This window comes from Neomonachus schauinslandi, chromosome 15 (genome assembly GCF_002201575.2).
Source record: "Neomonachus schauinslandi chromosome 15, ASM220157v2, whole genome shotgun sequence".
Classification (NCBI taxonomy): Eukaryota; Metazoa; Chordata; class Mammalia; order Carnivora; family Phocidae; genus Neomonachus; species Neomonachus schauinslandi.
This window is the reverse complement of record NC_058417.1, coordinates 59,604,171-59,627,581: the sequence shown is the minus strand read 5'-3', so window position 1 is coordinate 59,627,581 and position 23,411 is coordinate 59,604,171. Positions and strand designations below refer to the sequence as shown.

General features: G+C 47.9%; 1 protein-coding gene across 3 annotated transcripts in view; it reads right to left on the bottom strand.

The window, feature by feature from the left end:
* Positions 1 to 23,411, bottom strand: part of TBCD (tubulin folding cofactor D) — a 163,258-nt gene that overhangs the window by 133,174 nt on the left and 6,673 nt on the right. For 2 of the 3 annotated variants that reach the window (XM_021680873.2, XM_021680875.2), the window contains exons 3-8: positions 20,653 to 20,750; positions 19,501 to 19,602; positions 17,514 to 17,660; positions 14,603 to 14,658; positions 13,229 to 13,291; positions 11,326 to 11,458 (exon numbers count right to left, since the gene is read on the bottom strand). In XM_021680873.2, the coding sequence (XP_021536548.2) occupies positions 11,326 to 11,458; positions 13,229 to 13,291; positions 14,603 to 14,658; positions 17,514 to 17,660; positions 19,501 to 19,602; positions 20,653 to 20,750 (599 nt within the window). The remainder of the gene's footprint in view (positions 1 to 11,325; positions 11,459 to 13,228; positions 13,292 to 14,602; positions 14,659 to 17,513; positions 17,661 to 19,500; positions 19,603 to 20,652; positions 20,751 to 23,411) is intronic. The other variant, XM_044921416.1, reaches the window with a different exon arrangement.

Below are 23,411 nucleotides of genomic sequence, written 5' to 3'. Positions count from 1 at the left end.
TATCAAAACAGTTCACAGCACCTTCCATAATTTTTATTCTAAATACCACAAAATAATGAATAGTTTCTGTACATGATAAAGTAATTAGAAGAGGAGAGGCCATGTCCCTAAAGGACTTTGTGAACCAGGAATGCAACCATAAGGCCAGTCCACTTAGGGAGGGCAAGACATCACCACTGACATGTACCCAAGCTGCCGTTAAGGGCATTAGCCCTAAGAAGGAGAGTGAAAAATCTCACTGGGTTTTCTCTAATGACCTGTGTATAAGAAAAGGTGTGAAAGGGTAGAAGTTACAGGCCCAAGCAGCTCTCACGAAGGGTCAGGAGCCCAAGCATGCGCTCTTGGAGTGTCATTCATGCTCAGTCAACAAGTGAGAAAGGGCTCCCCATGCTTCTCACACACATTTGTTCATCCTGTGGGGCCCTGGCGAGGTGTCTCCCACCCCTGTCCCATAACCAGGGACTACGTCCAAACTCACAGACCTCACAAGCTGCAGAATGCTCAACCTGGAATTTTACCCTCCACTTTTAGGTCTGGAAGAAAAATGGGGTAACTCACACAAGCATCCAAGCCCCTTAAACAAAGAATCCTAGCACTGAGTACTTCTAAGAATTTCTTACAAGAATTTCCTCTCCTTCAGAAACAGTATTTAACCAGCAAAGTGAGAACTATTTCTGTTTTAGATATGAAGGTACGTGAGCCCATGTGCGCTAGACTCCCGTCCCCCTGACACAAGGTCCTGACAGTCAAGGAGTTGCTCAGCCCTTCAAGCTGCCCCCATTGTGTGGGCTTCCCAGCCATGGAGCACTCCCCAAACCACCTGGCCTCAAGGGACAGACAAGCTACCCCATGCCCAGACTATCAGAACCGACAGAATCCTCACAATAGCTGCAGTTTTAAGCCACAGGCTTTGGGGTGGGTTGTTCCCGACTTAGGAGAACTCCCGACTTAGGAAATTCACCCTATAGGTCTGGATGCTACTGTCTAAGCCTGGATGGCAAACACCACCCTGACAGCAGGATGAGGACATGTGGCAGGGACATAAAGAGAACTCACCAGTACAGAAAGTCTGTGGGGAAGAAGGGAAGGACTGTGAGCTGCCAGAACAGAGCTGACAGCACTTGGCGGTTGGTTCAAGTGTTCTTTGAGGGATGCTTGGGTGGCTCAGTTAGAGGCTCAGTTAGTTAAGCATCTGCTTTCGACTAAGTCATGATCCCAGGGTCCTGGGATCAAGCCTCGAGTTAGGCTCCCTGCTTCTCCCTCTCCCTCTGACCTCTTCCCTGCTTGTGCTCTCTCTCTCTCAAATAAATAAAATCTTCAAAAAAAAAAAAAAGTGTTTTTTGGGTTCATTCACCAAGTAAATTAGTAAGAATTTAAAATATTATGACATGCCAGAAGTGATCTCTCATGTGAACATTCTTTATTTGCCAAATTCCTTACAAAGCCTCAGTAAGAGAACAGAACAAAAGTGATGAACGCTGGCGCTAACATGGCCCCACCACTGGGCACGGGCGAACGGTGACGGTTCCGCCCCTGTGGCCCCACCCCACACAGAAGGGGGCCAGCACCGAGGCCCAGCCACAGCCGCTGCCGCTGCCGCTGCCTGGACTAACGGGGAAGCAGTAACAATAACACATCCTTTATGGGCACGAGAGGATTCTACCCCTCTGCTCTTCCCAACCTTGAGCCCCACAGGATAACCCAAGCGCTCTGTACACATGAAGACTAGGATCACAAAGTCCCAACCCCCTGTGAACAGACTCAGGAAGGCAAAGGGATGAAAAGGAAAGAACAAAAACAAAATCAATGAAGAAAAGGGCTTTGTTTTTGTTAGTCTTTTTTTTTTTTTAGATTTTATTTATTGATTCGATTTTTTCCCAAAGATTTTATTTATTTATTTGGGAGAGAGTGAGCGCGAGAGAGCATGAGTGGGGGAAGGGGCAGAGGGAGGAGAAGCAGACTCCCCGCGGAGCAGGGAACCCAACCTCGATCCCAGGACCCCGGGATCATGACCTGAGCTGAAGGCAGACGTTTAACCGACTGAGCCACCCAGGCGCCCCTCTTCTGAAGGTCTTAAGTGTTCATCAGCCAGGCCATGAAATGGGAGGTGCGATCTTTTCACGGAAGCATAAAAAATGAACCAACGGCCCACGCTTGTGAAAGCACCCACTTTCATAAGCAATTACGCCTCTTCGAGATCAGAGAGAATACCACCATGCAGCCCAGGAGAAATGACCGTCGGGTCTGTTTCTGTTGTTCTAGAAACCAGCACAGCGCAAGGTGCAAACAAAAAGAGTTTCTTAGTAATCATTCTAAACTACCACACCTTTCGATTGCTACCCACCCAAGCCTGCTTTTCTGCAATGTGTAAACCAGTTTCCCCTCCCCAGGGCATGTTCTCTGAGCCTGTGAATCACAGGCAGTCAGCTGCTCAGGAGCCAGTCTGCCCTGCTGCCGAGCAGGAGACACTGGTCTAAGGCTCCCTGAAGCACCACCAAGTCAAGGCCAAGAAAAGCAGCTCCACCCAGGACCTGGGAAAAAGGTCCCCCACACCATGCCCGCTCAGGGGTGCCCCCCACCAGCACCTGTGAATTCTCCTATGAGCTGGTGAGCACACTCCTTCAATGTGTGGTCCCGTCCCCAGTGCCCCAGAAAAACATGACATCATAAACACACCAACACGCAGTCAGGATAGAGCTCAAGCAAAGTGGGCCCCCCCTTTCTGCACCCCTGACTCCTGTCGCAATGCTAAGGAGCAGTACCGTGCCCCCTCATGACAGCCGTGCCACACACAAATGGGGATAAAAGTAAACACCATCAAGCACTGACACAACCAGTTCCAGGACGGACAGCATTTAGAGGATGGTCCTCATCCATGGTCCTCAGCTGTGCCACAGCAAGCCCACCCAGGGCCACACCTTTCGTGGAAGGCAGCAAAGCCCCAGTGGCTCTGCATCTTTATGTAACACCGAAAGACCCCTTACAGAGGAATTCTAACACACACTCCATAGTTTGGAGGAAAATAACCCTCCTACCACCACCGGCTGGAACCCACTGCATCTGCCAGCTTACAAAGATAAAAGAGGGGAATTTGAAGGAAGCCTGCCACCCCCCCCCCCCAAAAAAATAACAGTAAGCTGAAACTGGTCAGAGAAGCACTGAGAAATATAGAAGCAGATGTGTCCTGAGGGCAGTGCCCACCCAGGCTGCACTCCAAGACCAGGCTCTGGCCAGGCAGACGTCCACCCTACAAAGGAGACAAGCCAGCCAGACCAGAGGCACCTCCAGCCCTCAGAAGAAGCAAGACATCTCCTCTCTTCTCTCGAGGGTGACCACTCTTGGTGTGGTCCTTGGGCCCCCCCCCACCGCCCACCTCATGGAAGGCTGTCAGACTCCATAAACTGACCTACCACACAAAGGCCTTCAAGGACCTTTAACAGAAGAATTTCAAACACTGCAAAGCTGAGAGATCTGAAAGCTCTCCATTAAAAGGGTTGGAATCAATCTGTAAGAGCAACAGACATGGTCCTGCTGCAGCCTCCACGAGGTGAGGAGGAAAGACCAGCAGGTGATGTACAAGACAGACCCAGGATTAGCAGGACTTAGTCCCTCCCAAAGAGGTCTTTGCTATTGCCACTGGCTTCAACAGCTAATAATTCTGGATAAAAATAATTGTTTCTCAGTTAATTGAAAAGTACCAAAAATACCGATCACACATCTCCTACTTGCCTAACTCAGGAGATAAGGAAGATGCAAAAGACACAATTCCTGCCAGAGAACCTAGTAACCAGCGGGCCAGGGCAGTACATGCATCATTCCCACACCAGAGCAGTGCGGCCACAGGCTCAGAGGAGGGACAACGTCCCAAGCCGCACTGGCACCTGGGCGGGGGGGGGCTCTGAGCCCAGCGGGAGGAGAGGGCCCCCCCACCAGGAGGCCCACAAGAGGCCCCCTCCCCTCCGAGTGGAAGTGAGGAGAGGAGACCCAAAGAGGAGCAGGAGGAAAAGAGGGCGGCACACCTCGCCAAGGGACTAAACGGGCACAGAGCTGAGCCCACTGAGGGATGTTGACGGGGCCAGTGATTGAGCAAGAATACCCACGGCAGGAACCACTGGGAAGAGCCTCTGCCGTTTCTGACCCACACCTCCATGCTCACCCCTCTCCTAACCCAGGGCACACATGAGGGAGCGCCAGCACAGGGCCTAAAACCCTCGGGGAAAGCAACACAACCAGCCTGCTAGGCCTGACTCTGCCTGGTGCCTGGCCCCCTGCTGGAGGGGCCTGGAGGATAGACCTCTGCAGGCTGTCTACTCTCTGGCTCCCCCACCCCATTCCTGGGCCCTTTGCCACTGCTTCTCCAGAGTGGCACCACTGAACGTTGTACAGAAAAAGCACAGCTGCAGCTGAGGAACCGAGAGGCGATGACACAGAGGGGACTCCACAGACTGAGCCAGCTCCTGTCTGGAGAAAGCACCAGAGCAGAGAGCCTTGTTCTAGGCCGAGGACAGACTCCTGGCCCAGGGTGGAGGACGGGCCATGGAGGGGGTGGCCAGCACACCAGGAAAGGAGGGCCAGGCCAGCAACACATCCCAAAGCCTCATCCACATGGCCAGATGAGACTGGACCCAGTCCCTGCCTGAGCATTCTTGTTTGTTGCTGGGCCCTCCTTCCACGGGCTGGCAGGAGGAGAGAAAAGGGACAGAATAGCAGGCACAATCTTGGACTCATGGAGTCTGAAGCACAACAGGTGCACAGAACTAGGGCTCTGGGGCTAAGGAGAGGAACCAGGAACTAAAGGTCAAGGGTGAATCAGGACAGAAGTATCAGCCGCCCTCAAACAGCAAGAACAAAGCCTGAGAAACACCTGCTTAGAGGGAGGGGTAAGGGCAGCCAGGGCCCATTCACGTGAGAACCCAACCACCAAGTGGGTGGGAGCTACAGGGCCCTTGGACAGCCTGCAGTGGAGGCCACAGGCCAGGCTGGACAGAGAGCACCAGCCAGGAGGCCCGCAGCTCTTGGCCAGCTCCACAGCAGCCAGCGGCGCTGCCGCGTGCTCCTTCTCTCATCTAAGAGGCGGGGAGAGCCTGTGACCGACAAGGCCCCCTCCCCTCCGAGCGTGGGCTCGGCTGGGCTGCCTGCGAGCATGCACCTGTCCAGCAGAGCACGTCATCTCCTCACACAGCAGGTGTACAAACCAGGCCCGCCAATGGAATTAAAGGCGTGCCACACACCATGCATGTTTCAACAACACTCATGCCACCATGCTGCCTGCCCCACGTAAAATGCTGAGTTACATAAAATTAAAACAGTATCAGAGTTGGCTGCTCCATGGATCTAAATCCACAAGGAAACAGAAGGTACGCATTTCACCTGAATTCTACAAGAACACATGAACACTACATAAATGCACATGCACACTGAAACACAAACACATTCAAATGGCTCCTACCCTATCTTCCTCCACCCAAACCCTGCCCCAGCAAGAGCTACGACTAAAAGCTCAGTTTGGACCATCTGTCCTCCGGCCACACTGAACCCTAAACGAAACCAGAGTGCTACCCTCCAAAGAACCCTAAAAGGAAAGAAAGCAAAGCCTACATGACAAGTGTTTTGGATAATCAGGTGGCTTCTTTTCATCTTCAAAGAGCATGACACGCACTAATTAGCCTCCACACCACCCTCTGAGGTAAGAGGTTTGTTATTTCCCTTCTACAGGCGGGGAGCATGGAGTAAGGCCTTCACCTCTGCCTGAGGTCACAGGTGTTGCTACAGGGCGTCCTGAGGCTCAGGACTGGCCCATAGCAAATCGGCCTCCCTCAGGGCAGCAGAGCACCCACCAACACACCCTGGAGCCTGGGACGTGCATTTCTGGTACATCCTGCCCTTGTGGCATCGACAGCCATTCTACCGGCGCTGGAAACTCCTTTTATTTACTTAGACTCTAGGCAAAAGCAGAGAGGCTTCGGTATTTGTCCTCACACATGCATTCAGGCACTGGCTATGGGATTACCTGGTTTTTAATGTTTGCAACGAAACATTCTATCCTTGGGGCGCATGGGTGGCTCAGTCATTAAGCGTCTGCCTTCTGCTCAGGTCATGATCCCAGGGTCCTGGGATCGAGCCCCACATTGGGCTCCCTGCTCCGCGGGAAGCCTGCTTCTCCCTCTCCCACTCCCCCTGCTTGTGTTCCCTCTCTCGCTGTCTCTCTCTCTGTCAAATAAATAAATAAAATCTTTAAAAAAAAAATCTATCCTTTAATGTGAGCAATGCTTTTATCAATGATAAAGTAAATAAAACAAACTTCATTGTGAAGGGGGGATACAATCATAACTGGCAAAGAGGAGAGTGTTTTACTGCCACTCATCACACCAGCAGTATTTTTGTGTAAGAACCCTGTCTTTGGCAATAGAAGTGCCCACCTGCCTCCCAGCCATCACAGGGAACACAGGAAGGGAAGCCCCACGTCACCAGTCAGTCGTTAGGCTCTTCAATTTAAGCAGTGAGAGTCACAATGGCGCAACCATCAATAAGGAAGCAGAGGTCACAGCATATTCAAACGATGACCATTTTCAATTTTTAATATGGGTTTTCCTTCTTTGAATTTCCTCAATCTGCAATAATCCTAATGCTTAAAGCAGGACTAAGCCAGAGGGCCTTCCAGGGATAGGAAGCTACCAGACTCCTGTTTCTCCCACACAAGAGTTAAAATTCATTGCTAGAAGAGGAACATGCTTCCAGGAAAATAAAATCAAACCCTAGTTTCGATGGTGCTTGTTACAAGTTCACCTGTTTTGCCTAACTCACACTAATGAACAGGTGGATAGAAATGAAGCCAAGTGCATCAAAGGAGACAAACGAAATCTGAAAGCACAATACACCTGCAAGTTTCATCATGCAGAGCGGACGCCCAGCCTCTGCTGTTCAGGTCTGACGAGCTCATGGTGAAACCCGCTCCCTGGTTGGGAGAGCCCAACACCCCACACCACTTCCTCCTGACCAGGCAGCATCAGCAGTAATTAGACCAAATCACTGCTTTGAAAAGGAAAAGAGAAAAGGAAACAGGACGTGTGAGTCCAGAAGGACCCTAGGTTTTCCAGAGGAAACACGGGGGCTTCAGAAGGCTCCAGAAGGGGTGTGCTGGGCCCTGCAGAGTGCCACTTCCCAGCAGTTTCATTTACTCACTTCCCTAGGATTTGGGTTGCCCTGTCAGGCAGTTGTCCACCCCACTGAGGGCGCACCTCTCCAGACAGCTCTGAGATATGGCTGCCATGCTGCTCCAGGGCCCGGCTGGGGGAAGGGGCAGAAGCTTTTGGGAAAATCCCTCTATTCCTCAGGAGAAAGAGAAAACGAGAACTTCTCCTAAGGGTGGAGCCTGGAGATGTCCACGTCCACAGCACTACCCCACTCCTGGCTGGCTCTCTGCACTGAGAGGGATGCTGACCTGCTCCTGTAGCTGGCAGGACAACACTCGGCAGCCTTTCCCACCCAGCACTGGGTTTTGCCATTAAAGGCGTGTGTCTCCCACTTAGGAAGAAGAAGCAGAAAACCTGGGAACAATGTAGAGACAGGCAACAAGATGATCAAAAATGTTTTAAAAAATAAATAAAAGGACCTAGAGCAAAGCAACTGCAGAAGTGGACAAAAAAGGGTCCCTACGCCCTTCTCAAGCCTTCAGGAAGAGCCCCGAGGACCTGAGCCCAGGGACAAGGGAGCCATCAGGAACTCTCGCAGGTGGCTTGAGTACACAGGCCCACCGCTGCCTCCTTGCCACCAGCCCAGGCAGGGGCCACACAGGCCTCACCTGCCCGCAGGTCCCTAGGGCGGTCACAGCAGGCTCCAGCCCTACAGCCTAGGCACCCTGCTGGCCCAGCTGCCCCTATGTGTATGAACACAGCTACGGCTCTTGGAGGAGTGGCTTCTGGGCAAAGCCTACAGGAGACCCCGAGAGCCCGTGCCTGATACAAATTCCTGACTGGGCAAAGAAGGTCTAAAATAGGACCATAACCACAAAAGCAAGTTAGGTCGTATGTGCCTCATCATCCCTCGCCCACATTCAGATAGGTCTGGCATTTTGCCCTGCAGGTCGCAGTAGACTGACAGACTCCAGTTATATTTTGTCAGACCTTCCAATTGTTTCTCTATGACCTAAGACTTCTCAATGCAACTCATGCCAAAAAATTAAGAATCCCCTTACACCCAAACCTTCAAATAAAGCATCTCTGCCCTGGGACGCCTGGGTGGCTCAGTCGGTTAAGTGGCTGCCTTCAGCCCAGGTCATGATCCCAGGATCCTGGGATCGAGTCCCACATCAGGCTCCTTGCTCAGCAGGGAACTTGCTTCTCCCTCTCTCTCCCTCTGCTTATGCTCTCTCTGTCAAATAAATAAAATCTTTAAAAAAAAAAAAAAAAAAAAGCATCTCTGCCCCATTCACCCATCCTTTACCAGAACTACCTAAAACATAAATGCACTTCTCCAGAATTCAGGCAATGACAGACAGCCTGGTGGGCACACGTCTGTATCCCGCACCTCCCCCTCCCATCCACATCCACACTAGGTGCCCTTCCAGGCCAGCCTCACGCTGCACTGACTCCCATCATAGCAATTACACTGAAAATCCCAATACAACCCTCTTTAAGCACCATCTCCACACACAGCTGGAGTGAGAGCCGCCTGAAGGCACAGGCTATGCATCTGCACAAGCTGATACCCACGTTTCATCACGTGACAGATGTGCGGCCATGAGGAAAACTAAGACTTCAAAAACATAGAAAATATTTAAATTGTTAAATTAAAAAAAAAAAACTACTGGGGCGCCTGGGTGGCTCAGTCGTTAAGTGTCTGCCTTCGGCTCAGGTCATGATCCCAGGGTCCTGGGATCGAGCCCCCATCAGGCTCCCTGCTTGGTGGGAAGGCTGCTTCTCCCTCTCCCACTCCCCCTGCTTGTGTTCCCTCTCTCACTGTCTCTCTCTCTGTCAAATAAATAAATAAAATCTTTAAAAAATAAAAAATAAAAAATAAATTAAAAAAAAAAACTATTGTTACGTACCCAAGGGAACTAAAATATATGCTCAAACAAAAACTTACACACAGAAGTTCAGGTTAACACTATCCATAGTAGCTAAGAATACCCATACAGTGGAATATTATCTGGCCATAAAAAGGAATGAATTACTGACCTACACTACAACATGGATGAACCTTGAAAACATGATGCTAAATGAAAGAAGCCACTGACAAAGGTCACATGTTGTACAATTCCATTTATATAAAATGTTCAGAATGAGCAAATCCACAGAGACAGAAACTAAATTAATGGTTGCAGAGGGGAGTGACTGCTAACAGGTGTGGGGTTTCCTTTATCAGTGATGAGAATATTCTGTAATTAGATAGTGGTGTTGAGTATGTGACCTTGTGCATATACAAAATAATCACTGAATTAGACACTTTAAAAAAGCAGACGCCTCGGTGGCTCGGTTGTTAAGTGTCTGCCTTCGCTCAGGTTATGATCCCAGAGTCCTGGGATCGAGCCCCGCATCGGGCTCCCTGCTCCACGGGAAGCCCGCTTCTCCCTTTCCCACTCCCCCTGCTTGTGTCCCCTCTCTCACTGTCTCTCTCTGTCAAATAAATAAATAAAATCTTTAAAAAAAAAAAAAAAGCAGATTACTTACGGTATGTGAATTATCTCAATTTTTTTTAAGATTTATTTATTTGAGAGACAGCGTGCGTGCGCGCGCCTGTGCGCACACGCACACACACACACACACGCACACGCATGCCTGAGCAGGGAGAGGGACAAAGAGAGAGGGAGAAGGAGAGAAGCAGACTCCCTGCTGAGCGCAGGCCCCAAAACGGGTTTGATCCCACAACCCAGGAGATCATGACCTAAGCCAAAATCGAGCTGGACACTCGACTAAGGCACTCTGGCGCCCCTCTCTCAATATTTTTTAAGAACTAGTACACAACATATCACGTTCATTTACAGAACGGAAGAAAGGAAAAAAACCAGCACCTCAACAGACCACAGGAATTCAGAAAATGTTCTATTTTTCCAGGTTTCTTTATAAAATGTCTTGAAATATTCTCATCATTTGAAAGGCTGTCCTTCCTAAAGACAACAGCAACACAAATGGAAAGAAACAGATGCCGAGAACATTCCTGAGAGGGGCCAGGCGGTCTGTACCTTAAGTGCCCAGGACAGGGTGTACAGTGAGAAAGGGCTTTCCCCAGGGCCCTGAGGCAGCCCTGGCTGTCATCTCCTCTCCTCCCACATCCTGTGCCCACTGCCCTGGGTGATAACACCATCAGCCCCACTTTTCACTGACCCTCATGACTTCTTACACCTCATCCCACCTGTCAACAGCCAGCACATGGGACAACACCCGAGAAAATGATGTCACACTGAGTCATGGGTCCAAATGTCTCCATTTAAACGCAGTCCGAAATGCCCTGCTCTCCAGAAAGTGGGCCATGGGCCTCTACAGCTTCAGAAACAAGGCCAAGAACCAAGTCTCACCCGCTGCAATTAAAGAGCAGAGAGGAGGTACCATGCCCACAACACCCAAGGACCATGAGGGCCTCAGCAGCCTCCCCTCTTCTGGGAACTGTCCTCCTCATTAGGACTAGAAAAGGCAACACAGGGGCACCTGGGTGGCTCGGTCTGTTAAGCGTCTGCTTTCGGCTCAGGTCATGATCTCAAGGTCCTGGGATCGAGCCCCGCATCGGGCTCCCTGCTCAGTGGGGAGCCTGCTTCTCCCTCTCCCTCTGCCTGCCGCTCCCCCTGCTCGTGCTCTCTCACTCTCGCTCTCTCTCTCAAATAAATAAAATCTTAAAGAAAAAAAAAGGCAACACAACAGACAGACGAAGCAGGGAGTGGAAAGGGCTGGAGGTAGGGCACCAACCAGTGCACTCTGTGGGCAGGTGCCTTTTTGTGTTTAACACACTGTTACTAACACCCTAACCCAAGTAGCTGAACAAAATCAAATGTCAAATCACCTGCTTTATTTCATCAGAGTGTGTTCCGATAATTATACTCTGTAACACAATTACGCAGCAGGAAACCCAAAAACGACATGCCCTGCCCGCCCGCCCGCCTGCCCGCCCCAGCTCTGTGGACACCACCGCCCCCTGGTGGCGACACACCAGGCTGGCTCAGGCCATCTCCTTCACTGGAGCAGAAAGCCCAATGCTGACAATCCAAGGACAACCCTGGGTTTTAAGGTGCAGTACTGTGCTGCTAGGGTTAATGGTCTCTTACTATGTTCCAGCTACTTCAGAATGGACTCAAAGGTGAAGAGAACTTATCCCCTCCCCCGGAGCAGTGTTTACCAGGGACTGTAGCATGCCATCCATGGCAATGACCCCCTCAATGGTCTGGAAGGAGGAGCGGGCCAAGGTGTGCAGGCTCCAGTCCAGGAAACCTGCCATCTTCTTCTGCTTGACATCAGGCCGTGTGACAAACCTGCCAGAAGGAAACAAACAGGCAGGTTGATAGCTCAACCAAGGCTCCAACTGAAGAGAGCTCACCCCTTTCTGGCCCACCACATCCTCCCATCAAGAGAAGTCTCCATGCCAGGACATCTGTCCTCAGACTGTGAATGTCCTGCATTGTGAATTATGTCCTCCTTTCAAGATGGACTCTCCAACCTAAAACACCAAGACACTACCCAGACCATCAGGTGGCCATTCCCCAGCATGACCTCTCTGAGGTCATACACAGGCCCCACCACCCTCGTCTCCTCCCTCCTGGGCTCCCACTCATCCTGAGGCCCCCTACACTGCAGGACCACCTTTACCCGTCCCCACCACTGCCCAGGAACCCCACCAACACCTACTACTCAGCCCGTCCCTTTCCTTGGCCCAAATCCATCTCTGCCATGGGTCTTCCTTTCCCCCACCCCCTCGACCCAGCGCTGCACAGCCCCATGCAGAGCCCACATATGCTCAGCTCTGCACTCTCTGGAAGCTGGGATGGCACATACTGGATCCTGCCCACTCTTTTACATGCTGGTCTAAGCTGGCAGCCACCCCCGAGCCCCCACACCAAAGCCGGGGCCCCCTTTATTCCTCTCTAGCCAGTCTACATGCTATCTGACTCGGGGGCTCAGGTTGGGCCCATCCTCTCCTAGGAAAGCTTCAACTCTGGGGGCAGAAACACAGGAAACAAGCAAAGGACGTGAAGAGACAGAAGGTGGGAAATGTGCAGCCTCCAAGAGAGGCCCAGGGACACCCTCCCAAGGAGACATGGGACCAGAGAGTGTCAGGAAACAGGAGTTTCCTGAAGGGAGTCTCACACTCCCTTCAGCTGCCCCCCAGGGAACACACGTGGTGGCACTCTTCACTCAGTGCTGCAGAAACCTGTTTTACGACGTGCTGGCCCACTTCTTTGTTTGCATCACGTACGAAGCAGCACTCAGTTGGTTCCGGCACCTGCCTTGGCAACCCTGCGGGAAGCTCTCTTCCCAGCCACAAGCCCTCCCACCCAGAGCCCTCTCTTCCCTCAGAACAGCCACTGCCCAGTGTATCAGAAGATGCTCGGCCAGTGCAGTTAAAGTTACGCCCATTCTGGAACATTCTGAGAACCTGGCTACACAGCATCGGGATGCATCTACAGCCTGGCAAATTGGCTAGGGCATTTTTAATGTGCTGAAAACCAGCCTCAACCACGCGAAATGCTTACTCGTCCTGACCACTAGATGGTGCAGGAGAGTCCCGCCAAGTGGTTGGACCTGTTCCCAGGTCCCCTTTCCTGGAGGACATCAGGGAGGGAACAAAGGTTTAGGGCTTCACCTCCCCAGCCCCAAAGGGTGGTGCTCCACAAAGTCAAACTCAGCATAACTCTACCAAACCCTCAGTATTGCTGGTAATAAAAAATAATAAAAACAATTTTTCACCTAACAAATTTGGCAAACGCGTTAAGATCTCACATAGTACTGGTAAATATAGGGGAAAGGTAACCTTTCCAGTAATTGCATTTAAAACCCCTAAAATGTCCATTCCACTTCCAGGAATTCATCTCTAAGAATCAATCCAAACGGCACAAAGTTTTATGTAAGACATTCATGATGGCACTGATTTTACTAACAAGTAGCAGGCAGCAGTCTACACGTCCAACAGGGCACTGGAGAAACAGTAGTATATTCACACCGTAACAGTGTTCTAGAAAAAGACTGATTAAAGCTCCAGGCCCATCTGCTGGTAGCCGGTACGACCAGCGTGTGCACCAACATACCCACAGACAGAGCGGTGGCACCAACGGACAGCATCAGGACGAAAAGCAGGAGCAGGTACATCTCTGGGGGATGAAGGTACACGTAGATTTTGTACTTTATACGTTTCTTTATTTTCCAAAACACAAGATTACTCTTAGAATTAAAAAGAAACTCATTTTTTTATTTTTCTTTTATTTTTTAAAGATTTTATTTATTAGAGAGAGAGCTTGCACAGAAGCAGGGGGAGGGGCAGGCAGAGGGAGAAGCAGACTCCCTGCTGAGCAGGGAGCCCAATGCAGGGCTCGATCCCAAAACCCCAGGATCATGACCTGAGCTGAAGGCAGACGCTCAACCAACCAAGCCATCCAGGCATCCCAGAAACTCATTTTTTTAATCACAAGAAACCTCTGTCCAGTGAGTATCTCTGTCCCCCAGGTGAAGCAATGCAGGTGAGCTCACATGTTCCCCTCACACCTGAAATCAGCTCTTCTATCCAAGCTCTGCCCTATGGTGCAGCAAGTGCCCCCACTGCCCTACAAATTAAGGGTTTCTCTTACCACTTTGTGGAAGGTCATGGCTATACACCTAAGTATAAGGGGACCCTGAATGAAGTGTTGCCCATTTTCCCAATCAAAATATCCAAAAGTTTTTACGGCCCATTTTCAACTTTCACAAATGTAGAGTGGGGAAAAACCAAATATTCCCATTTATCTACTCAATACACTTATTTTAAGTCACATTCCTACAAAAGATTAATGTAGAAAAACTGTTTCCTTCCATTTTCGCATTTCATGAAACAAGCTTACATAGCTCTCACACACGTCTTTTGCATTTTTTCAGAGACACCAGGGCCACTGTTTGGGTCAGCTCACCGAGCTCATCAGACTAAGAAAGCCATGTTCACGTGTTTGAGGCACAGCCTGTTTTTCAGTCAACAGAGAATGTTTGGGGATTTTTATCCCAAGCCACAATGACCCAATCAAGCTCATGATCTCCATAAACCACAGCATTAACTGCTTTCGAAGCGACCTTTAAAGACTCACCTAACTGCCACCTCCCCAAAGGTAAGCTTCTGCCCCAGGTATAACTATTACACCTGTTCTAAATATGCACTCTGTTGACAGGCCCATCAGGTGACCTCCATGAGCCCCTAGCCCAGCACTCTCAGGTTCAAAGGTCTGCAGCTAAACAGAGCCGATGCTCCCTCAGAGAAAGAGACACATACTGGGCAGTAGGAAAGACTTTCCCAGGCCCATCCACCCGGTGTGGAGGAGGCTCCAAGGTAACACAGAAACACAGGGAATGCAGAAGAGTATGTAAGACAAACCCTCTCGGAACCCACCAGTCACATATCAACCAACACAGCTGTGAGGGGGCCAACACAAGGTACTTACTTGGACACAAGGACAGCAGCGGCATCTCGGGCCTTGTCACTGACAACCAAGTAGGCCTAGAAGAAAGGATCAAGGACAGGCACCGTTACACACACCATATAAATCTCTGGGACCCACTCACCAGCCAGTCGCACATGCAGCAGCTCCCAGAGAAGCCAGGTCATGAAGCTTCTAGGCAGAGGCCCAATTCCAAAGCTGCACAAACCACCCCTAGACTCCTTGCCAGCAAGAGCCAAATGCTGTGCTCACCACCCGGCAGATGCCTAGTTGCACATGGCATGTGGCCAGACCCCTTGAAATACACGTGTAAAAACAGAAAAATGAAACGCATGTGTCACCCAGCTGTAACAAAGAATCACAGGGGTACATGGGTGGTTCAGTCCCTTGAGTGTCTGACTCAGCAGGGAGTCTGCTTGACATTCTCCCTCTCCCTCTGCACCTACTCCTGCTCATCCTCCCCTCTTCTCTTTCTCTCACTCTCTCTCTAAAATAAATAAATCAATCTTTAAAAAAAAAAATCATAGTGTCCACAAAGCACACTTGGGACCTGTCAACATGTTAGTATAGAGAACAGTTAGGAGGCCCCACTCAAACAGAAGAGGACCCAGGGTTAAAACAAATGACTAGCTTCTCTTTGGAGGCTTGCCTTAAGAAGTTCCCAATTCTCATCTCAACTAAGGTTTTTCCAAATGATACATACACAAAAGATCTTTTCTCTGGGGGACAATCAGTGCCAAACCTTTAGAAATGTACAGCCACTCACCTGACAGTCCCATTTACAAGACAAATACACAAAGGGTACGTAAAGGTGGTTCATCACCGTACTACTTCTCACAGAACACAATCAGAAACAAACTAAACATCCATCTATAAGAGAGTTTAAGATTATTTATTTGAGAGAGAGAGAGTGTGTGCATACCCGTGCGTGGGGAGGGCGGGGGCAGAAGGAGAGAGAGAATCTCAAGGAGACTCCACACTGAGCAGAGTCTGACATAGGGCTTGATCCCACAACCCTGAGATCATGACCTGAGCTGAAAGACCAAGAGTCAGACACTCATCGACTGCGCCACTCAGACGCCCCAAGAGAATATTTTAAAATTAGGGTTCAATGGAGCACCTTTCCCTTTCAAGATTATGAGAGGACATGTACTCAAACATAAGACGTTCAACGTACACTGCCAGGGAAAAAGCAGCTCGCGGGACAGCAGGGCACCAAAGGCGCTTGCACCAAGCGGGCCGCACGGAGTGTGGTGACAAGCCACAAGCCAAACTGCCTGGCTTCAAATCTGGATCTACCCTTTATGATAAAGTGAACCAGCTATGTTACTTTTTCTTTTTGACTATCGCCCCCTCGGTAAAATGAGGATAAAAAGAGTTAACTGTCAGGGCACCTAGCTGGCTCAGCTGGTGGAACGTGGTGGGGTTGTGGGTTCGAGCCCCACATTGGCTATTGAGATTATTTAAAAAAAAAAAAATTAAATTATATTTTTAAAAAAATCTTTAAGGGCCACCTAGGTTGCTCCATCAGTTGAGCATCCAACTCTTGATTTCGGCTCAGGTCATGATCTCAGGGTCGTGGCACTGGGCCTGGAGCCTGCTTGAGATTCTCTCTCTCCTTTGCCACCCACTGCTGCGCACATGTGCACTCTAATAAATAAATCTTAAAAAAAAAATTTTTTTTTAACTGGGCGCCTACGTGGCTAGTTGGTTAAGCATCTGCCTTCAGCTCGGGTCATGATCACAGGACCCTGGGCTGCCCGCATCGGGTTCCCTGCTCAGTGGAGAGTCTGCCTCTCCCTCTGCCCCCCCCCCGTTCATGTATGCTCTCTCTCAGTCTCTCTGTCTGAAATAAATAAAATCTTTAAAAATAATATTTAAAAAAAAAGTAAACTGTCTTATTAAGACATAAACCTCAGTAGGATTATGTGAGTCACCATACAAAAGATGATTAGAATGGTGTCTGGCACATAGCAGGTACTCAGTGAATGCCTGACCGCTGCTGTTACATCCTGTGTAACCCTCCTGTCTGGGTTGGACACAGTGACAGGCTTCTAACCAAGAGAATCTGGCAAGGGGTGGGAGGCCACTTCTGTAATTTGGTGACACATTATCGTGTCTTCTGTCTCGCTAGCAGACCCTGCCCCTTGCCGGCTTCGAGAGAATATGCTGCCAGGTAGAGGGGGCCACACGGCAAGGAACATCCAGCAAAGAACTAAAGCCCTCGGTCCAACACCCTCAAGAGTCTGGCTTCTGCCAACTGCCATGACAACACGGAGGCAGACCCTGCTCAAGGCGAGCCTTGACTACAGCCGGGGAGACTGTGATGCAGATTACCCTGCAGTCACACCCAGATTCCTGACCCACAGAAACTGTGGGACGATGAATGTGTGTTGTGCTAAACCACTCAAGTTTGGGGTAATACAAATATTATGCATATAGACAAATTATTGCATCACAAAAAGTTTGAAAAAATATACAAGCGTTATTACTTCTTGGCACTAGAATTTGAGGGACTTCGATTTAATATCTTTCTTGCTTTGCTTCATGTTCTAATTTTTCTACACTGATCATGTATTATTTATGTAACATTAAAAATCAAATTTAAAATGGACCTTTATTTTCTCTTACAACTGCCCCCTGAAATCTCTTATATGTCATTATTATGCTTAACAGAGTATTTGCACTACCTACAAAGAAAGGAAATTTGCTAAGTATTCATCCTTTCCCCTACATGAATTATCACACTTTTAAAATAGGTCATGAAATGGAATTTTACCTCACTGAAAAACAGTAACAGCAGTTGAAGAAACATAAATGTCAAAAGTGTACCTAATTAAACTCCAATATAAGACAGCATGAGAGTGAAAAAGAACACTACTTAGCAGCTAATGATTTGGATGATCACATTTACCTCTGCTATTTGGAGAATACGGTCCATTACAGACATTCGCATTTGCCCAGGTTGAGTGAGGAGGTTCCCGTCAAGGCGTGAAAAATCAAAAGGGATCAGGCAGGTCACAGAGAGCCACAGTAAAAGCATGTAGCGGGTCTCCCAAGTCTAAGAAGTTAAATCAAAGTAAAATGACTCCAGTATAAAGGACAGAGGTAACCCGCATGCCCCACTCACAGTCCTCCCTGCCTTCCCTGCCCACTCAATGCCCACCACAGGCCATTCAGATGCTATCCACCTCAGAGCCTGGAGTGCAGACCATCGAGAGTCCCTCCCGTATCTCTACTGTACCCCACCACACACACCCTCTGTCATACAGACAGCTGGGAACCTGGTCAGATGAAAGAAACAGCAGAACGAACAGAGAAAAGTCACAATAGATCAGTATAATGGCTTCTCTTCGCTGGCACCCTTCAGCACACAATCAGCATTTCGAGAAAGTGAAAAACAGATAAAAAGATGGAAAACAGGGGCGGCTGGGTGGCTCAGTCGTTAAGCATCTGCCTTCGGCTCAGGTCATGATCCCAGGGTCCCGGGATTGAGCCCCACATCAGGCTTCCTGCTCAGCGGGAAGCCTGCTTCTCCCTCTCCCACTCCCCCTGCTTGTGTTCCCTCTCTCGCTGTGTCCCTGTCAAATAAATAAAATCTTTAAAAAAAAAAAATGGAAAACAGAAGACTTAAGAACAAAGAAAAATACTCTCAATGTCCAGTCAAAGAGGAGGGCCCTTATTTTAGGTAGTCAACAAAACAAGACTCCACTTTGGCCCTGGAATCACCCATCGGGGGCACGAGAAGCAGAGGAGAGCTAGGGAAATGATAACCCACATCTTCAACTGAAACTGGGCACATTCACAGAGACAACTCACTGGTGGAGCAGTTATCAACGGTGTGCTCCTCACACTGTGCAAAAGAGTGCTCCTGAAGCAGCCTGACTCCTGGGAAAGGCCTGCTAACAAGGCTAGTCACCAGGGGGCATCCGGGAACTTGGATTTCAGAAGGCTTCCCACCATGCCCTGAGAAGGGGGACCCTCTGTGCCTGGACTATTTGTACAAACCACATCACTTATGTCAAAACCTGCTTTCCTTCTGGGAGTCTGGAATTTCAGTCCATATTTGGCAGAGTACCCACATGACCAGCCCCCAAGAAAAATCCTGCACACCGGTCTCTATGACCTTCCTGGTGGACAACACTTCATATGTGTCATCACAACTCAGTGCTAGGGAGACTTACAAGTGCCCTGCGTGACCTAACTGGGAGAAGACTCTAGAAGCTTGCTTCTGGTTTCCTCCAAACTGCACCTCATATGCCTTTTCCCTTTGCTGATTTTGCTACTAATGAGTCACAACCATAAGAACAACTACATACAGTCCTACAGTGATCCTAGAGAATCATCAAACCTGGGGGTGGTCCTGGAGAGCCCCAAAATAGTTATATTTCAATTTTTAAAAATCTGGAAGGTTGACATAGTTATCACCACACCATATGTAAGCATATTTTTTTCTTTATAAAGAGCCTATTTTAAAAGGAAATAATTTAAGGTAACATAATAACAGAAAAAGCCAAAAGAATAAAAGAAAAGAGGGGCGCCTAGGTGGCTCAGTCGTTAAGCATCTGCCTTCGGCTCAGGTCATGATCCCAGGGTCCTGGAATCGAGCCCCACATGGGGCTCCCTGCTCAGCGGGAAGCCTGCTTCTCCCTCTCCTACTCCCCTTGCTTGTGTTCCTGCTCTCGCTATCTCTCTCTCTGTCAAATAAATAAAAGCTTTAAAAAAAAGATTTGTTTAAAAAAAAAGAATAAAAGAAAAGAGAGAGAGGGACACAAAACAGCATAAGATAAAACTGAAGGAAACAGGAAGATGAAGCCACCAGTCAGGAGTAGAGCAAACAAGGGAAGAAAGAAGGAGGGACGAGGTTGGGAATGAAAAGGAGGAGAAAAAAAGACACTCACTTCATGGTCTCTGGGATTCTGATTTGTAAACATATCTAAAACAGGCTGGACATCAGATACTTCATGAGGAAATAAACGAAGAAATGTTTTATATCCTCGAACCTACCAGATTAAAAAGACACTGAATTATTATATAATTAGAAAACACAGAAAGTAGCAAAATACCTTTTTCTTCTATCATCAAAGATCGCCACCTATCCCACCCAACGATCAGAAGAGAATTATGCCATATTAGAGTGATACAACTTGTTAAGAATAAACAGGAAAGCTATCTTTGCTTCTTACATCATTTCATATGTTCTGTCCCAACTTAACACATATAATATGTGCTTCATCACAAATACAGATATGTTACAAACAAGTTAGTTTTCCTTCTACCTTGTTTATACAATTGCCCTCTGACACTCAGGAGGGAATAAGTCCTCAAAAACCTCAAAGGTCCCCAAATTCATTACGGCTTCCATAAACACAATGGTATTGCACCTTCAGGAGAGATCTTGCACTCGACCAACTGAGCCACAGAGAAGTATGCACATGGGCAGCCCACCCAGAGGCCCTCTCACTGGCCAAGGACCTCTCTTCACCACACAGCAGGCACTACGGGACTGCGCAGCCCCACAAAACCCACCCGGAGATGGCTCTGAGTCACTCCCGTGGTCAAAACTGCAATTGGTTAAATTTGTAGGCCAGCAAAGGGATATCCCCTGGGAGTCTCTAAGAATGCAGAAGATCAGGCCCCCCCCCAGACCTGCTTACTCAGAATATGCCTTGTTAACAAGATCCCCAGGAAATTCATCTGCACATTTTCACCAAGCTTGTCCACTTTTTCCTTGCAAGAAACTCTTCCGAATTACTCAACTCTCTCTCCCTCTCCCTCCTTCCTTCCCCTCCCTCACTTCCTTTCTAGCTAGACGCTACTTGATCTGGTCAAAGGCAAGATGCTAAATATCTCAGACACGGTTTCAGCCAAAGGACCCACAGATCACTATCACTAACATCTGATCCCCAACGTATGGTAAAAAGAGAAAGAATGAAACCCACAAATTATTTGTGAAAACCATCTTTCCTGAAAAATAGCATTTGGAAAGTAATTTCTGGACTGAGTATATAAGAAAGTATTCTGTCAACTATAAAGTGCTATGTAAATGTTACCTTGGTGATGATGTAAAGAAATTTAAAAGCCAGATGTATGAGGTCAGTTGGAGATGTCTTATCTTGCACTATATCCAACAACAAGTTCATCATCCATTCTAGGGAAAAACATATGCAAAACATTTACTACAAAATTAAACATTAATATGATATCAAAATAAAATGCCAAAAAAAAACTTTATTTATAAATGTAAGAGTGATTCAGGGGCGCCTGGGTGGCTCAGTCGTTAAGCGTCTGCCTTCGGCTCAGGTCGTGATCCCAGGGTCCCGGGATCGAGCCCAGCATCGGGCTCCCTGCTCCGCGGGAAGCCCGCTTCTCCGTCTCCCACTCCCCCTGCTTGTGTTCCCTCTCTCGCTGTGTCTCTCTCTGTCAAATAAATAAATAAAAATCTTTAAAAATAAAATAAAATAAAATAAAATGTAGGAGAAATATTCTTATTTTAAAAAATTATTCTATCTCAAACTAATATCTAATACCATGCTTTACAGAAGATACCTCCTACAACTACTATGATTTAGTGATGAGCACATTCTAACCAATGTAATAAGGCAGAAAAAAAGGATTTCCACTTCCAGTTATAAAGGAATAACTTATATGGAATTGCTCTAGCACCAAAAATTAGAACACGAGACAAATATGTGACAAATATATTTTCAGACACTGGAACAACATGCAGTGCAAGGGAACAGACCAATTGGGATCTACAGCTGCCCCAGGCTGTCTGCTGGGAGGTAATTTTTAGAACTCAGTACAGGCAGGGGAGGACTCAAAGAGAGCAGAGACCAAGGTTCAAGGAGGCTAAGTCAGCTGAAATCTGCAGGGGAGAGTAATGAAGAGGAACGTATGCAGAGAATGAGCTCCAGAAGTCTAAAGAGGCCCCCTCGAGTCTTTGGCTGAATGTTCACAAGCATGGGAGGAGTCCACAAGGCCAGGTAAGAACAACTACCAAAAAGCACTGAGACAAAGAGTTTCCAGCTGACATGGGGCCAACATTCAAATTCCATCAAGCCAGAGTACAGTCCATGCTGAGCACCCAGAGCAACCAGCAGACACTCCAGACAAGTCTTTCCTTAAGTAGTAAGGCTAAATTAGAGAAAAACTAGAGAAAAAGCAAGACCTGCCCTAACAAGGCTTTAATAGGATCAAAAGGATACAATGATTTACAATTAACTTAACTGCCTAGCAAATGTGAGCACTCTTTAAAGACAAAAAATTTAAAACCACCAGCATCATAATAATCACAATGCCCATCATCCACTCAAAAATTACGAGGCACCTGGCTGTCTAAAGTTACGGTGACTCCTTTTTTTTTTTTTTAAGATTTTATTTATTTATTTGAGAGAGAGAGAATGAGAGACAGAGAGCATGAGAGGGAGGAGGGTCAGAGGGAGAAGCAGACTCCCTGCCGAGCAGGGAGCCCGATGCGGGACTCGATCCCAGGACTCCAGGATCATGACCTGAGCCGAAGGCAGTCGCTTAACTGACTGAGCCACCCAGGCACCCAGTTACGGTGACTCCTAACGGGGAAAATCAGTCAACAGAAATTCCTAGACAAAGAAGATATCAACTTTAGAGCAAGTATCATAAATACTAAAACATGCTCAAGGATGTACAAGAAAACGTGAACAATACGAAGCAAGAAATGAAGATACAAACACAAACAACTTCAAGAGCTGGAAAAAATAAAATCTGAAATGAAAAAGTAACTAATCAAATATTTGATACTGCAGAAGAAAAGATCAGAGAACTCAAAGATACAGTAACTAAACTTCTACACTACAGAGGGAGGGGGGCTAAAACAACAAGCAGCCTCAGGACCATGTGCAGCAATGTCAAGTGATCAACATTCAGGTAACCTGAGTCCCAGGGGGAGAGGAGAGAGGAAAAGGCAGAGAAATATGTATAGAAATAATAACCAAAATGATTCCAAATTTGATGAAAACTGTAAACCTATTAATCCAAAAGGTTCAACAAACTCCAAGCAGGATAAATGGAAAGAAAATTACACCATGACATGTCATAATGAAATTGTTGAAAACCAGCAATAAAAAAAAAAAAAATTATACCAACTGCCAGAGAAACAGCCCACTTTACATGGAGAAACAAAGACAAGAGTAAAGACAGACCTCTTGTCAAAACCAATACAAGCCAAAGGCAGTAGGACCGTATCTTTTAAAATGCTGAAAGAAAAAACTGTCACCCTAGAATTCTATAATCAGCAAAATCTCTCAAAAGTGAAAGTGAAACAAAGTATCAAAAGCTGAAAGAATTCATCACCAGTAAATCTGCACCAGAAAAAAATGATGTTTTGAAGTCAAGCAAAAAATAAACGAGACCAGATAGAAACTACAATCTATATAAAGCAAAGAATAAAGGTGGAAATGGTAAATACATGAATATTAGACTTGGGGTGCCTGGGTGGCTCAGTCGGTTAAGCATCAGACTCTTGATTTCCACTCAGGTCATGATCTCTGAGTTGTGAGATGGAGCCCCACTCCCAAGCTCAGCATGAAGTCTGCTTGAGATTTTTCTCTCCCTCTGTCCCTCCCCCTATTTTTTATTTTTTATTTTTTTTAAAGATTTTATTTATTTATTTGAGAGAGAAAAAATGAGAGAGAACACATGAGAGGGGGGAGGGTCAGAGGGAGAAGCAGACTCCCCGCCGAGCAGGGAGCCCGATGCGGGACTCAATCCCGGGACTCCAGGATCGCGACCTGAGCCGAAGGCAGTCGCTTAACCAACTGAGCCACCCAGGCGC